The 14,734-nt window shown below is 34.5% G+C and overlaps 1 protein-coding gene across 2 annotated transcripts in view; it reads right to left on the bottom strand.

The window, feature by feature from the left end:
* Positions 1 to 1,090: 1,090 nt before the first annotated feature.
* Positions 1,091 to 14,734, bottom strand: part of LOC137652338 (uncharacterized) — a 324,403-nt gene continuing 310,759 nt past the window's right edge. For both annotated transcript variants that reach the window (XM_068385686.1, XM_068385695.1), the window contains exons 7-14: positions 12,456 to 12,673; positions 11,030 to 11,180; positions 9,952 to 10,122; positions 7,646 to 7,796; positions 7,062 to 7,197; positions 6,686 to 6,797; positions 2,766 to 2,961; positions 1,091 to 1,699 (exon numbers count right to left, since the gene is read on the bottom strand). In XM_068385686.1, the coding sequence (XP_068241787.1) occupies positions 1,569 to 1,699; positions 2,766 to 2,961; positions 6,686 to 6,797; positions 7,062 to 7,197; positions 7,646 to 7,796; positions 9,952 to 10,122; positions 11,030 to 11,180; positions 12,456 to 12,673 (1,266 nt within the window). In that variant the 3' untranslated portion in view covers positions 1,091 to 1,568. The remainder of the gene's footprint in view (positions 1,700 to 2,765; positions 2,962 to 6,685; positions 6,798 to 7,061; positions 7,198 to 7,645; positions 7,797 to 9,951; positions 10,123 to 11,029; positions 11,181 to 12,455; positions 12,674 to 14,734) is intronic.

Here is a 14,734-nt window from a genome sequence, read left to right as displayed (position 1 = left end):
ATCAATGCTTTATTAAATGTTTTCCTTTGTTAAAGTATTTCTGCAGTAACTACATCTATTCGCAACTATATCCAACGTACTTCATACATGAATTCAAACAGTAATTTTTTTCGCGTGTCCTTCCCAGACGCCGTAAGCTTGTTTTTTTTTTTTTTTTTTCTTGCTTGCTTACTCTGCTTACTTATCCTCTCCCATACCATCTCATCTTCCACATTTCAACCTCCCATTAAGACCCAATGTTAATCTTCGATTGACAGCGTTTATTGTAATTTCTCCTCTTATACCTGCCACTGTCATCTCTGTAAGTTTCTTATTAAAATGTGGTAACTTCATTAATTGAATGAATCTAAAATGATTTCGTATTAACAACAATAGTTTCTCTGGTACACTGCTAAAGGCCGACCATACCACACAAATATTTGGTATATTTTTTTTTTTTACCTGGAACTTCTGTAATAATTCATATAAAAAAACTTGCAATATCTTATTGATTTCTCTGGATTTTAAAGACATTTTCTTCGCATTTCTTCCAGCACATTTTCTAGTACTGTATTATCGTGGTCTAACAGTCGTATTTACCTTTACTTGCCACACTGAAAAATTCTCATTTTCCTCAGTGTATAACTAATGACGTTTTCTTTTCTCCATAAGTATCTTTATCCTATGTCAAAATTTCATATACATCATAGTATACTGATCAGTTCACCACTGACTGCGTCTGCAATTGCTTTAATCCGGCATGTCTCCTGAATTTCGTACTAGATATTTTTCTTTGCAAAATGAAAGTTCTAATAACATAAACGCTCGATACTTACCTGTGGGGTCTTTACAGCCAATATTAAATAATGAAAAACATCATAAAATACGGATTTTAGCACACCGCCCTTTCTGCTGTGAAGGTGACTGACATGTAAACAATACAAAAGATTAAACATCGTTCTCCTCCAAGTTGTTAATGATATATCATGCACAATTCTCTGTTTTATGTTCTTTCCTGAAATTAAAGAAAAAACATCTTTATTACTTCATTTTATTACTCTATAGATACAAACACAAGGCATAAAAACACATGTTTGATATCATTCTTTATTGGATGATACAACACCATACTGCAATCACAGTTGCAGAGGATATGGCACCTGACAACATGAAATAAACATGACTGAGATATGAGGATAAATATCTTAGGAAGAACACTATTTGGCAGTATTTATGAATGTTTATGACAATGAGATGAAAAGAGGTTTTGTAAAAATGAAGTTGATAATGATGATGATATCGATAATAGTATTGATGTCAAATACGGAGGTAATGAAATGTATTTCGCATATTCTTCAAGGCCCAAGAACCATACCTTAAAATGTATGAGAAAATCACTGCTCTTATCTGAAGAATTATAAGGTTAAAGAGGTCCCAAAAATGCACAACAGTGAACACCACAATGGCAATGATTTTATATAACGATAAAAGTGAAACCGCAAAAAGATCTCTGCAGTTCTTAGTGGTAAAATTATATTACTTGAAAAATATATAAAGATGTATTCTTAATACTTTGCAAGATTTTGTGATCAGAGCGTAACTTGGTAATACTGCGAAGGAGGCCTCGTACAAGGGGCCGTGGCGCTCGTCTGGGCACAACAAGACCAGTGCTTCTTTCCAGGATGCCCTGCGTGGTTGTGACCACAACCCATGTATCCACCTGTTGAAGGAATAGCTAAAGGTATTTACACAAATTAACATTTATCATTCTTTGTTAAAAAGTTCTTCCAGCTTACTCTTCTATCTATAAATGGTTGTCTCGATGCTTTTCTACTGCATATGTCATTGTACTTCAGTTACCAATTGGGCATTTACTAAGTTACTTGATAAATTCTTTAACTAACTTGCTGATAAGAGACCCAAATAATTAATCAATTTCCTCCGTTAAAAGCTTACTAATTAAAAAATTAACTTCTCTCATCTTTTAAAGACCCATCGAAGTTTAAGTCTGTCATTAATAACATAAAAATTACTAAGTTACATGATGAATAATTTAACTGACTTGCTGATAAGAGACCAAAGTAATTAATCAATTACTTCCGTTCAAAACTTACTAACTAAACCAATGGATTTTTCACATCTCTTAAAACCCAAATGAAGTTTAAGTCTGTCATTAATGACCTAGAATTGCTGCTTATTTGATAAATTTTTTAGCTAATTTGCTGATAAGAGAACCAAGTAATTAATCAATTTATTCCGTTCAAAACTTACTAACCAAACAAATGGATATTTCTCATCTCTTAAAGACCCAATTAAGTTTAAGTCTGCCATTAATGGCTTAAAAATGACTAAGTTACTGGATAAATTCTTTCACTAATTTGCTGATAAGAGACCAAAGTAATTAACCAATTTCTTCAGTTCAAAACTTGCTAACTAAACAAATATATTTTTCTCATTTTTTAAAGACTTATCGAAGTTTAAGTCTGCCATTAATTCCTTAAAATTATTAAGTTACTTGATAACTTCTTTAATTAATTTGCTGATAAGAGACCCAAATAATTAATCAATTTCTTCGGTTCGAAACTTACTAACCATATAGATTTTACTCATCTCTTAAAGACCCATAATAGTTTAAGTCAGCCATAAATGACTTAAAAATAACCAAACATCATCACGTGAAAATTGAACTACGGAATTAAAGACTGTCTGCTTTACACCGATTCCATGGATACCGATTAGGCCTTCTTCACATTTTCCTTTTCCCTTGTCTACACTGTTCAACATACCTGGCATAGTCGCACCACAAGCACAAGTGGCAATTTTATCCCCACTACTGGAACAGAAGGTACAGCAATGGAAGATGCCCGAATGCTGTCTGCCTGGCACAGCCACACTCCTTTCTTTGCAGCTGGCGTCCCCACCTCCTGAGCTGGACTGACCCGACACCGATGGCGTCGTTATCATGATGTCCAGGGGACTTTCCTATACAAGTACGCAGATTATTATTTAAAATTAAAATGCAGTGGATTGCTAATTATTTCGCTTTTCTCTACCGTCGTTTAGAAATATTTGTATATAATTGGCATCATAGGGGAACATTAAATATTTACTTGCTAATAGTGCTATATATATATATATATATATATATATATATATATATATATATATATATATATATATATATATATATATATATATATATATATATATTAAACGAGTAACTTATGACACTGACTTCAACTAATCTGTGACTCATTCCTTTGGCAAACTTTCAAAGGCTTCAATGCTTTATTCCTAATTCTGTAATATCCATAATTTTAATTATTTAAATAAGCTTAACCTAGGCACCTAAATCCCGTCTCTACACTCTCATTGAGGTGATACAAAAGATTCAGGGGCTGTAAGGAATCGTAAAAAAAAAAAAAAAAAAAATAGGTCTACTGTATGCAGTATGCTTTAATGCACAGAGAGAAGTATATTTCACTCTCAAGAATATCGAAACTTGTCATCTTCGTATATTCTGTTATTCCTTTAGAATTCTACCGTAGAGCCTGGTATCCTATTCTAAGAGACATAAGAGACATAAGTACTGTATATTAAGTATTGAAAACCTCAAATTCCAAATTCCGCAATACAAAAGGATAGCAGTGTTTTTCTTTCATCCATGAAGTATGTTTAATTGCATTAAATCACCACGTTACAGTTGTACTTATCCTAGGATATAAATTTTGAGTATATTGTCTCTCAATTTCAGTAGATATCAAAAGTCACTTCCCTCCGATGACGACGATTCGTCGAGACAATTAATAAAGAACGAGCTCAAATAGTATATTGTGTGAAGTTGAAACGATTCTATCACAGAGAAGAATTAGTATTCTACCCCAGAGCAATATAAAAGAGAAGAATACAGGCCCGATGCTATCTCAGTTCCTTTGACACTAGTAAAACTGAAAAAAGAACTTTATGAATACAAAGGTTTTAGAGTTCTAGAGATGAAGAAAACGATTGATCTAGATTGCATTCTTCGCATTACTAGAATGGATGTGAAATAACTATGCCTGAAGAGTTGCAACAACAGTTCGTTACACATTCTGAGAGAGAGAGAGAGAGAGAGAGAGAGAGAGAGAGAGAGAGAGAGAGAGAGAGAGAGTCACAAGGACAGACCTAGAGGGGGGGGGGGGGTTAACGACGTCCTAACGCCCCCCTCAAATTTTGAAAGTGCCCTTTCAAGTTTTCAAGGTGCCTTCTTGAGACCATTAAAAAACGAAGTAGTAGCCTATATTCTAAAAAGTAGACAACTGTCATGACAGTTATCACCGTGATAACTGTGTCATGACAGTTGTCTATTTTTGAGCAAATTAGTAAAGTGCCTTTTTAAGTGATAACAGGTGCCCTTTTTACCTTAACCCCCTCTCACTGAAAAGTCTGGATCCGTCCTTGAGAGAGAGAGAGAGAGAGAGAGAGAGAGAGAGAGAGAGAGAGAGAGAGAGAGAGAGAGAGAGAGAGAGAGATTTTAAACAGTGGAAGTAATTGTGGATGGGATGGACAACTGATCTTGTCAATAAAAAGAGAGCTATCTTTTTTTTAATTGGGGAATATTGCCGGCAAAAGTGAATGAAACCTTAAACATCTGTATAAACTTACCATGGAAAAAAAGCTTCCTGAATTCTAATAAAGAACTTAGCTTAGCGATCGGCACACAGTAAAAAAAGGACGGGAAAAAATATTTTTTTTTTTTTTTTAACATTCATTTCCTTCAAACATTTTCAATTGGATTCGTACGAAACAAAAATTAATCTTCTTGTGTCAGAAGGGCAGAGACATAAAAGTACACAACACTGTAATCAAACATGTACTTGATCACATTAAAAAATATAGTTTTGAAGTACTTTTGAAGAATTTACGTTGACTCCTTGTATATTAGGAACTTCAATTGGGCGATTACTGATGAGAACAATTCCTTTACAGGTTATTATAAGATAGAATACAGATTCAGACAGTAATGAAAAAATTATTTCAACAATTCTCCTTTCACAGCAAACGAGAACACATTAATAAGGATAATGTTTTATTTAAAATTATTGCCGCATCAACTATGTTTTTTTTTTTTTGCGAAATTTCATCTAAGTTCCATACAGTTTTCTTGTTAGAGCTACTGTGTTCCACCAGAAAATATCGAATACATATTCATAGGGGTCAAGTATACCACCTGTAAATTCCTTTTTTTTTTATTCTAGTGAAAATGGCATGCATAACAGAGAATAAATATGGAACATGGTTTACGGAATAAACAGATAAACGTTCATGGATTACGTAATAATGTACACACTAACAATTTAAGGTACAAATTTCACGTTGCACAGCTATCAATTCGCTTAAAAATGCAGAAAGAACACAAGGGAAGCGCTGATAAAACGACAGTTCGAAGACAAATTTAGAAAACGGTCCAAGTGGGCGATGGTAGTAGAGTTGGGTGTGGATTTCTTGGGCAGCTGCCCTGATCTATTCTCTGCTTATTCTCTAGAGAGAAAAAAGGTCAAACTAATCCCAACATAGATTATCTTGCTATTCTGGCAAATCCACAGCCCATAAAAAGTCAGAATAAAGAAAACAAAGTGCCTGATAATGGAAATAAACCATCCGTCGTAAGCAGGATGGTCTGAAGAGGAGCAACACTGTCTATCCCTATAAATGTCTGTCTATTTAAGTTCTGGCAATTATATTGGCAAAAAACCAATGAGCCTATCTAAACGACTGCCCTGCCACGCTATGGGGGATATCTTGTCAGTGCTCCTGTTGGTGATGTATTCTTATACATCACCAACAAGAGCACTGACAAGATATCCCCCATGACAAAATTGTATCTAATTCAGAGATCACCAGGATCCTGGAGGCTCTCATCCCTTAGAAAAACAACACTTGATATGACTCAAGAGATGTTCGCTCACTCAATGAGTTGATGGCACAACACCGTTCCTGATTATTAAAAACTTTTGAAAAACGAGAAGGGAAATAGCTCACCGAATCTCTCCAACACCAATCTCTATATAAGTTAGCTTGCGTAAATTGGAGATTGTTCCAGTGAATGGTTAAGCAAATCAGAGGCCAGAGGCCGCCCACTGATATGAACTACAGCCAATGTGATAATTTTAGCTGTGGCGTTGAAGCTAATTTCCCCTAATAAATACAGGTTAGACACAAGCATTTTCTTAGTCTGACGCAATGTTTCTCCGTAAAGCATGAGCAGAGAATCGCTCATTGAAAAATCACGGAAACTAATTAAGAAGTCTGCACTGCTGTACTGTGATCACCGACTTGAAGGGTTTTTCAGAATTATCTTCGAAGTGTTTACTGTTTGTTTTTATGTGCATTTTGTAAATTGATTTGTTACGTAAACATCCTGAATTGTGTACTATAAACTGTGTGAATGGCACATTTATCTGTGCACTCCTTATACTGGGTTTCAGATTCACTGTCTGTTATTTTCTCTGGCATAGAAAAGATATCTTAATTTTTTCACTACGAGGTATGTATTCGACTCGACTGGTTGAACGTGGAACACAATAGTTCTGAGAATAACAATAAGAAACCGAGAAAAATTGTAAAAAATAAATTCATCAGATTCGGCTAAAACATTCAATAAAACATGTTTAAAAGAAGGTCTACCTCCAAGTTACACAATAACTATAAAGATGATAAGCCTCACCTGAACATGAGCACCGTGAATGGTCACCTTCAAAGTAGCTGCAACCGGTACTGGAGGGCTGAAAGTGACCTCGTATGACCCATCTTCTCGATCTCTAACTGAACAACTACATCTGTACCAATGTTGCATAAGTCAAATGAAAGTGGGAATTTATTGTAGTGGAGTGAATTTCGGACAAAATGTACTAATTTACATCTCAATAATTTTCTATGGAAAGGCCTAAAAGGATTATTCCCCAGAAAAAGAGTGAGATACAGAAGTACAAAGTATAAAAAGCATAACATATTCTGTAGTAATTGCATGAAATAATTAGAATGAACTCATTAAACAACAAATACTTCAAAGCAGCAAAATGAATTTAAGAGTGGAATCTTACAGGATATTCCCGTCTCTAGTAAGCACCATTCCACTAACATCTTCTCCCCCATGCGTGATCGGCTGTCCATCAACATCTCTGGCAACCACCAACGCAGACACTCGAGTACCAACTGATATGTTATTTATATCACCTACTGTAAAGTAAATGCAGAATTCAGCAATAAAACACATTTAGTAATTTATATTAAAAAAAAAACAATGAATAACATTGAAAACATATTTGTTTAACTTTATTTGGCATGTACGAATATCCTACACACAGACACACTCGCACATAAATATATTTTTCAAATACATACACACATATGTAAAAACGTTATGGTGATAAAATTTCACACACACACAAACACATATATATGTATATATATATATATATATATATATATATATATATATACACACACACACACACACACATACACACATATATATATATATATATATATATACACACACACATATATATATATATATATATATATATATATATATACTGTAGATATATATATATATATATATATATATATATATATATATATATATATATATATATATATATATATATATATGAGTCATACTTACACAATTTGAGCCTGGAACTTGGAGGATGAGCAGGAGTGTCTGCAATGACACCATGAAGTCGATGACCCCTGACCTTACCTGCCCGATGGTCGCGAAGCAAGGTTAACCTTTCCCACCGGGCCCAGCCACGCACATCTTCATTCAAAAGATGCTGAAAAAAGCCACAATCCAAATGAAGTAACTTGCAAGTCAAAAAGAATTTCTATAGCAAGAAAGATCTTTAATGTTTCTAGGAACTTTTGCCGTTGGAAACTTTACCGTAAGGTCTTTCTGCCGCAGAAATGATAAAGTATGAAAAAAATATGAGAAAAAAGCTTATTAAAAAAATAGAAATTTATCTACTTCCATTTAATACGGTAATGCAGTCATTTTTGAAAATTAAAGAATTAAACAGTAGTTTAGGTAGTCCAAAGTAGGCTACAACAAATAAAATTTCAACATGAAAGTAAGGCAAGTTACAAATAATTTCAAAATTATGTAAGCCCATGTTGTAAATAAAAAAAAAATTAATATAAAACTAATTCGAGCTTAGAATGAATGCAAGTTCATTACAATACTCCGTATATAATGAAGTTTACGTTGAGAATCATAGGCTACATCGAAACGATATTTGTATTTATGCATATATACTGTACAGTATCATTGTACTGTTTCTTCATGTAAGATGATTCGCCACGTTTGAGGTCAATTCTATTTCTCTTTGCTAGATACTTTTTGTTTCTCAAAATATTAATCAGATATTTTGGTAGGTGTTTGTGAACCGCTCTACGCTTTTGTTTAGGTTTGTAAATTATCCAAGGTCCGTTCATAAACATTCCACAAACCTACAGGGAATATTAGAGCGACTCTTAGTCTATGAGGGTCCCTGCCTCTCACCACACCAATATAATTGACAATTGGTTTCGAAATAGGAAACACGGTCTTCAGGCAAATTATCATTGTCGACTAATTCCTCAAACATCAACAACGTTACCAGGAGGAACAAAGAATATAGTACTGCAAAGCATTTAACCAAAGCGTTGAATTCCAAATCGCTTTGGTAGCGCACTTTATTGCCAAACTCTAATACTTTTATCAAAACATTTTCAGCTACATGAAATAAACATTTACTTTTGGAAAATTATTTTGTAAGCTACCATATCTAGCTTTCTTTTCAAAATCAATCATTAAAGTGAGTGGTTATAAAGTTGAACACAAATCCTTTAGGAGTTAGAACGTAGGAAAAGGATTCGTATGTCTCTGTAGATTTGTTAGAAAGCAGGGCAATTGTTCGTGGAATGCTAACGTTATCTATAATTATATGTACCGTATATACCTGGTAATGAATACCAGGGCTACACTTGAATGTTCCATCACAAGCCCAATTTTAGTATTATTCCAAAGTTATCTAATCAAGAATTTAGGGCCAAATATTAAGATTCTGTTGAAGTCACGTTCTACAATGTTTTATAATAAAAAAAAAAAAATTGTCACCACTTTCAAGGCATCAAAAAGCTACAGGAATTACATACCAATTTCTTGCATCGGGAATAGGAGGAGCCTTTACATTAATTGGCCGCCACTTCCCAATATTAAGTGAAAAGGTTGCATTTGTTGGCATAAGATAACATCCTGCATCATCTATGAAAGCAGAGCAATTGGCAACTAGGGTTCTTGCAGACAATTAGGATTCTTTAGCACTTTCTTCCATTCTTTCTATAAGGTGCCATACACTTTTGGTTTTGTAGGATTTGCAGAATGACTATGGTCACCAACTGGCTTGCATATATGATCTTCACTATCTAAAATCATGTGGACTCTTTCCTTACAATTTTTTACTTCACACTCACAATACTTTTTTTTTTCTCGTTTCAAAGGTTCTGTCAATCATGTAAACGAAATCAGCATCGTCAACTAGCTTTTCGCTTCCAGGGCTTTCACAGTATGGGGCATTGTAAAAAGCTTGAATTATGGTTTATGAATATAATCTGCACTGACAAAAATATTTTGAAACTTAAGTAGATAAAATTGCTTGACTTTAGAAGTAATAGCTAATTTACTTGAAGTATTTAAATCAATTGATTAATCCTCAAACATTACTGTGATATAAAGCTTTCACAACGGTATATGCTATAAAAAGCAATTCAAGTTCAGAAGAAATAAGGAATACACTGAAAGGTAAGCAAAAGTCCGTTAGCTGGGAGCGACAGAGTATTATAGTAATGAAAATACAAAAGGAAGGACAGTCACAGTTTTTGTCACATGAAGGTAGGCCTATACTGAAATTTTTTTTATATTAATTTGAGCTAAAATTGAGTCCTTCCTACCTGCAACCTGAGTGTGACCATCGGTGCCAGCGCCAAGGTCTCCGCATCCCCGGCATGATGCAACAAATCATGGGTCAAATCACAGCCTTGTCGCAGCCAACTAGCAGTCTGTCCGGCTTTTTGAGACTCCATAACTATTCCCCGCTGGGCACGCTCACAGGCTTGCCGAATCTGCAGAGAAGATCAGTATTTTACCCCAAGACGGAGAGCATTGATGAATATCCTTCTTACGACTAAAATGCAAGGGAATGAATGTATGTACATTTTTCACATGTATAATATAAGTAAATGAAAGAACATTTTGTCTCTGAAATCATTTAATCAAACTCATGATAAATTTAGTCCTTTTAAAACTATCATTCCTCTGTTTTGGTACCTTTCCATATAGATCTTTCACTTTAGCCTATCTAAATAAAGTACCCTTGGGGAATTTCCCTTAGTACTGAAAAACCTATATCACACAGAAACTGCAAATATTAGTTAAGATTAAGAAACTTTACGATTTACAAAGCTAGATAGAGACTGGTCTTCTATTCTCGAAGAGAATAACCTGATGATAATGACCTTGAAAAAGGAAAATAACAGAAATAAATTCTACTCTGTAAAACTATGCTTATCGTTGGATAAGAAGATAAAATAAACAACACTTTCATTAACTACTAAAATAAACATTTTCCGCCAAAGGACTGAAAGAAATAGAACAATAACTTGCAACAATTACGGATACTCCATTCTCAAACTAATATTATTATATAATATCCTGTATTGATAGGTTATTCTTGCAAAATTTTGAAAGAAAATACCTACCTTTAATTTACGCTCATCGTAAAAAAATGTGAAAGAACATCAAGAACTCACTTAACATCACTTACGAGAACTAACAATGTGAAAACTTACCCTTCATTTTCACAAAATCCCTCTAAATATTGCAATGAGATTTGGCATATATCTAAAATGAAAAAAAATCTAACATCTCTCAGGAAAAATGGAATATGGTAAGTGTTCAACTAATCTAAAAAGAAGCGAGGAATGAAAGAAATAAAAAAAAAATGGGACACAATTGCGTTGATGGACTGACCTGCCTGAGGAGGGTGTGCCGGTGCTCCTCGAGTGCCATGATGTAATCGTCAATGAAAGCGTTGACCTGGTCGGTGACTGAGCGACCTCGTTGCTGAACTCTGGCAGCAGCTCCAGTAAGGTCCTCCACTGTACTCAGGAGTTCTCCCATTCTGAATCATTACACGGTATGAGTTAACAGCTGGTGGTGGTCGGTCATAAAACATGGACACTTTTTCTAACTCACGGACATTAAAGTAAGTGACTTGTCAAAGAAATTTTCAGTATCATTAGCCTACATGATTTGTTCAGTGTTCAAGAATTTTATAGTTTTACGCGAGTTCCTTTTCATGTAGATGCCATTTCTTTGTAAAAAGTTTGAAAATGTAAGCCTTGGCAAAACTCATGAAATAAAAGACAATATGAAAAGTGAGTTTATTTACAGGGCCCATAGACTACTACATATTCTAATGTTCCTAAGTACTTCTTCCTTTCGAAATCATTAAAAAAATTGCTTCTGAGGTTAATCGTTTGAACTGATTTATATTATGATAGACAAATTATCACATGCTAGATAATCCTCATATAATCATATAATAGTATATAAGCCTATTTTTTTCCCATGTCTTCACCGAGATCCAAAGGGTGACATTGAGACTTTCGGAGTAAATATGGTTTTCTATAAATGAAAAATCTGCAACGCTACTTGACTATTTCAGAAACTATTACTTCAGGTTTTCAGCGTATTTCATAATTGACAATTATAGGAAGGGGAAATTTTAGTTGACAGTGAGAGTATATCACCGAAAGGAATAACGACAATTTCGATGAGAAAAAATGTCTTAATCTACGTAATTTTCGAGAATCAAACACGCTAGTTTCCCCCTTTTCCTTTTTTGATAACAGCTTAGGTTATATTCTTTATCACACAGAGTCTCATAAAACACTAATTACAATAGGAAAGATCAGCGTACATAAATGAGAGTAATCAAAGAGGGTTCCCTATGAATTTTATCACAATTTCAAAAATGAAGTAAGTATATTTTGCTAAAAAATAATGTTTAAATTTTTGTACCATTAAATTTTTTTTTCCTCAATTTCAACTGTTACTTATAAATAAATTTTGTATCTAAATACTTATTCCGGCAATAACGATTCTCAGGAATTTTCTGCCTTCGCTGGGGAGTAATTCAACAAGTGGGCGCCAAAACCTCGCTTGTAGTTCGATAAATCATTTGTAGTCTACAATTGGGCCAATACATTTTGCAGCGAAATAAGTGTTGCGCTTCTTTTATGATTATTGGTTTCCAGTTCGGGGAAATTTTCTCTATAATTTCACAAGTCTCATCTCAACAGAGAGAGAGAGAGAGAGAGAGAGAGAGAGAGAGAGAGAGAGAGAGAGAGAGAGAGAGAGAGAGAGAGAGAGAGAGAGAGAGAGAATGTATTACCTGTTGGATGACAAGTCAAGCAAGGAGGTGAGGTTACTCTTAGCATGAGGGGCTTCTTGGTCAACGGTGACCGTAGGGTGACCTCTGTGCAGGGTGGCCAGGCAGGAGGCACAAAGGGGCTCTTGGCATCCTCGGCACCACCAGCCCACTTCTCCCTCACCGTGGGTAGCACATACAAGAGTGTGGGCGACTTCACGAATGCCCATATTTCGAGCTTCCTGAAAATAATGAAACTTGAAAGTTATTTTGTACGTCTTTATGCGGCTTTCACTGTGGTCAAACGAGATAAACATAACCCATTCACTAACAAGATCATCCGCTGTAATAAAAGAGATAGATAGGCGGTAGTGTTAGGATACCATTAACCATACCATCGTCTAGGGTTAACATAAAACTCGCATTCTACACATTTACAGAAAAAAAAAACAGCTAAATAGTTTCACCAGTAGAAGCGCCTAGAATTATAGACTAATTAAATTGAATTATTATTATAATCTAAACTTATTTTGTTTGATTAAGCGTTTTGGGTTATTTGATAGAAGGAGGGAATAATAGAAAAGATAGCAAAGAAATCTTAGTAGCAGATACTGTAGAAAGAGGAGTTCTGAGCGAGAGCATTGGCCAAAAAATGTTTTTCAATCTAATTCTTCTAAAAGTATTAATTAAAATTGAGTATTGCTTCATACAGTATGTTGTACAAAATTGCAACAGCACCCAGCTCTTAAGCAGATTATAAGGCTGCAAAAAATTTGGTGTAGCCCAATACTGTAATGGAAACAGAAATGAGAGAACATTTCACATTTTACTCCAGCAAAATTGATGAATTGAAGTTATAGAAGATAAACCGTCATAGAGACACTGCACATCAGTAAGTTTAGCTTGCATTGCATCAGGACAGGGAAAAGAGTAAGCAATTGAAGATAGAGTGTGAATGATGAGGAATTTGATAGGGGGGTGATGGATGAAGTTATGATGTGGATTACTGAATTGTCTGCATATTCAGATACAAAATATAGACAAGAGAATATCTTCGATGGGAAAAAAATCAAAGCACCAAATGAAACATGAAGGGAAATAGAAAATGATGTAGATGTGCTACTATCAACAGTAACAGGCTTAAGGAATTTAGATAAAAAACCTGGACATCCAGTTACAGGCAAACAAAAATCATAAAAGATTCTAGCAAATAGATCTGTCAAGGAAGATGAACAATGATTCTGCAGACCCAGAGAGGATGACCGTGCCTAAAAAATGTAGGATTAAGAGTACCAAGAACATTTAGGGAAAAGGCCTTAGATAGTTGGAGCCAAAAGCTTTTTTTCCGGTCTTCGGATGCAAGAACCTTACGGCCTCTTAATGGCTGAGAATATTAGGGGACAGTATGAAAATAAAGATAGACAGAAGACTACATCAGGAGAGCTAGAATAGATGAGAGAAAAAATTGCTGAAATATGAGAACTGACCCTTGTAGCCTTTTCTAAGTGAGCAAGCACTAACCAAGAAAAATAAGAGAAGGCAAATTTAATTCACTAAAGCGCTTGGAGGCATCTCGGTAAAGGTAACCACAGATTAAGGGAAAAAGATATCCTTCAAAGTAAAGATAGTCAGCAATTCATATTAATAGAGAGGATAGGATTGACAGATGTAGCCTCTTTCTCAGGTTTAGAATTTAAAACAAGAAAGGCTATATTAAAGATTGAGGAAAAAGACTGAACCTGGTCCATGATATTTAGCTCATATTTCTATTCACTTCCAAGAAAAACTACATCGAAATAATGAAAATAAATGATAAGACTTTTTTTCAGGCACAAATATAGGTACCATTTATGAAAAGTATAGGCAGAGATACAGTGGGTAGAGGGAGAAAACTTTATCTGAAATATTTCCCTAGGAAGGCAACAAATAGCGATGATAGTACAGAAAAAAAAATTAATTAGAAACATAGCTAAATCTGGGAATATCTCCCATGAAAAATTATGGACGAATATGTAGACAAAATATAGACTAAGGGAGAGATATAAACAAAATGACTATTCAGATATGCTTCTGAATTTTCATAGGAATTTCTCGAAAAAGATAAATATTTGCAAAATCTCAAACCAACAGACACAGTCGAAACAGAAGTCTGAACAACAACAACAGCAGTCGCAAAGGCAATGACACCAATAACATATCATACACCAATTAATATAAATGACCCAAAAACGTTAGTTCATTTCTGTCAGTTCCATATCAATTCAAATTATACCATCCGTGTAGGAGAGAGAGAGAGAGAGAGA

The sequence above is a fragment of the Palaemon carinicauda genome, chromosome 1, assembly GCF_036898095.1.
Source record: "Palaemon carinicauda isolate YSFRI2023 chromosome 1, ASM3689809v2, whole genome shotgun sequence".
In the NCBI taxonomy this organism is placed as follows: Eukaryota; Metazoa; Arthropoda; class Malacostraca; order Decapoda; family Palaemonidae; genus Palaemon; species Palaemon carinicauda.
This window is presented reverse-complemented; position numbering and strand designations above follow the sequence as displayed.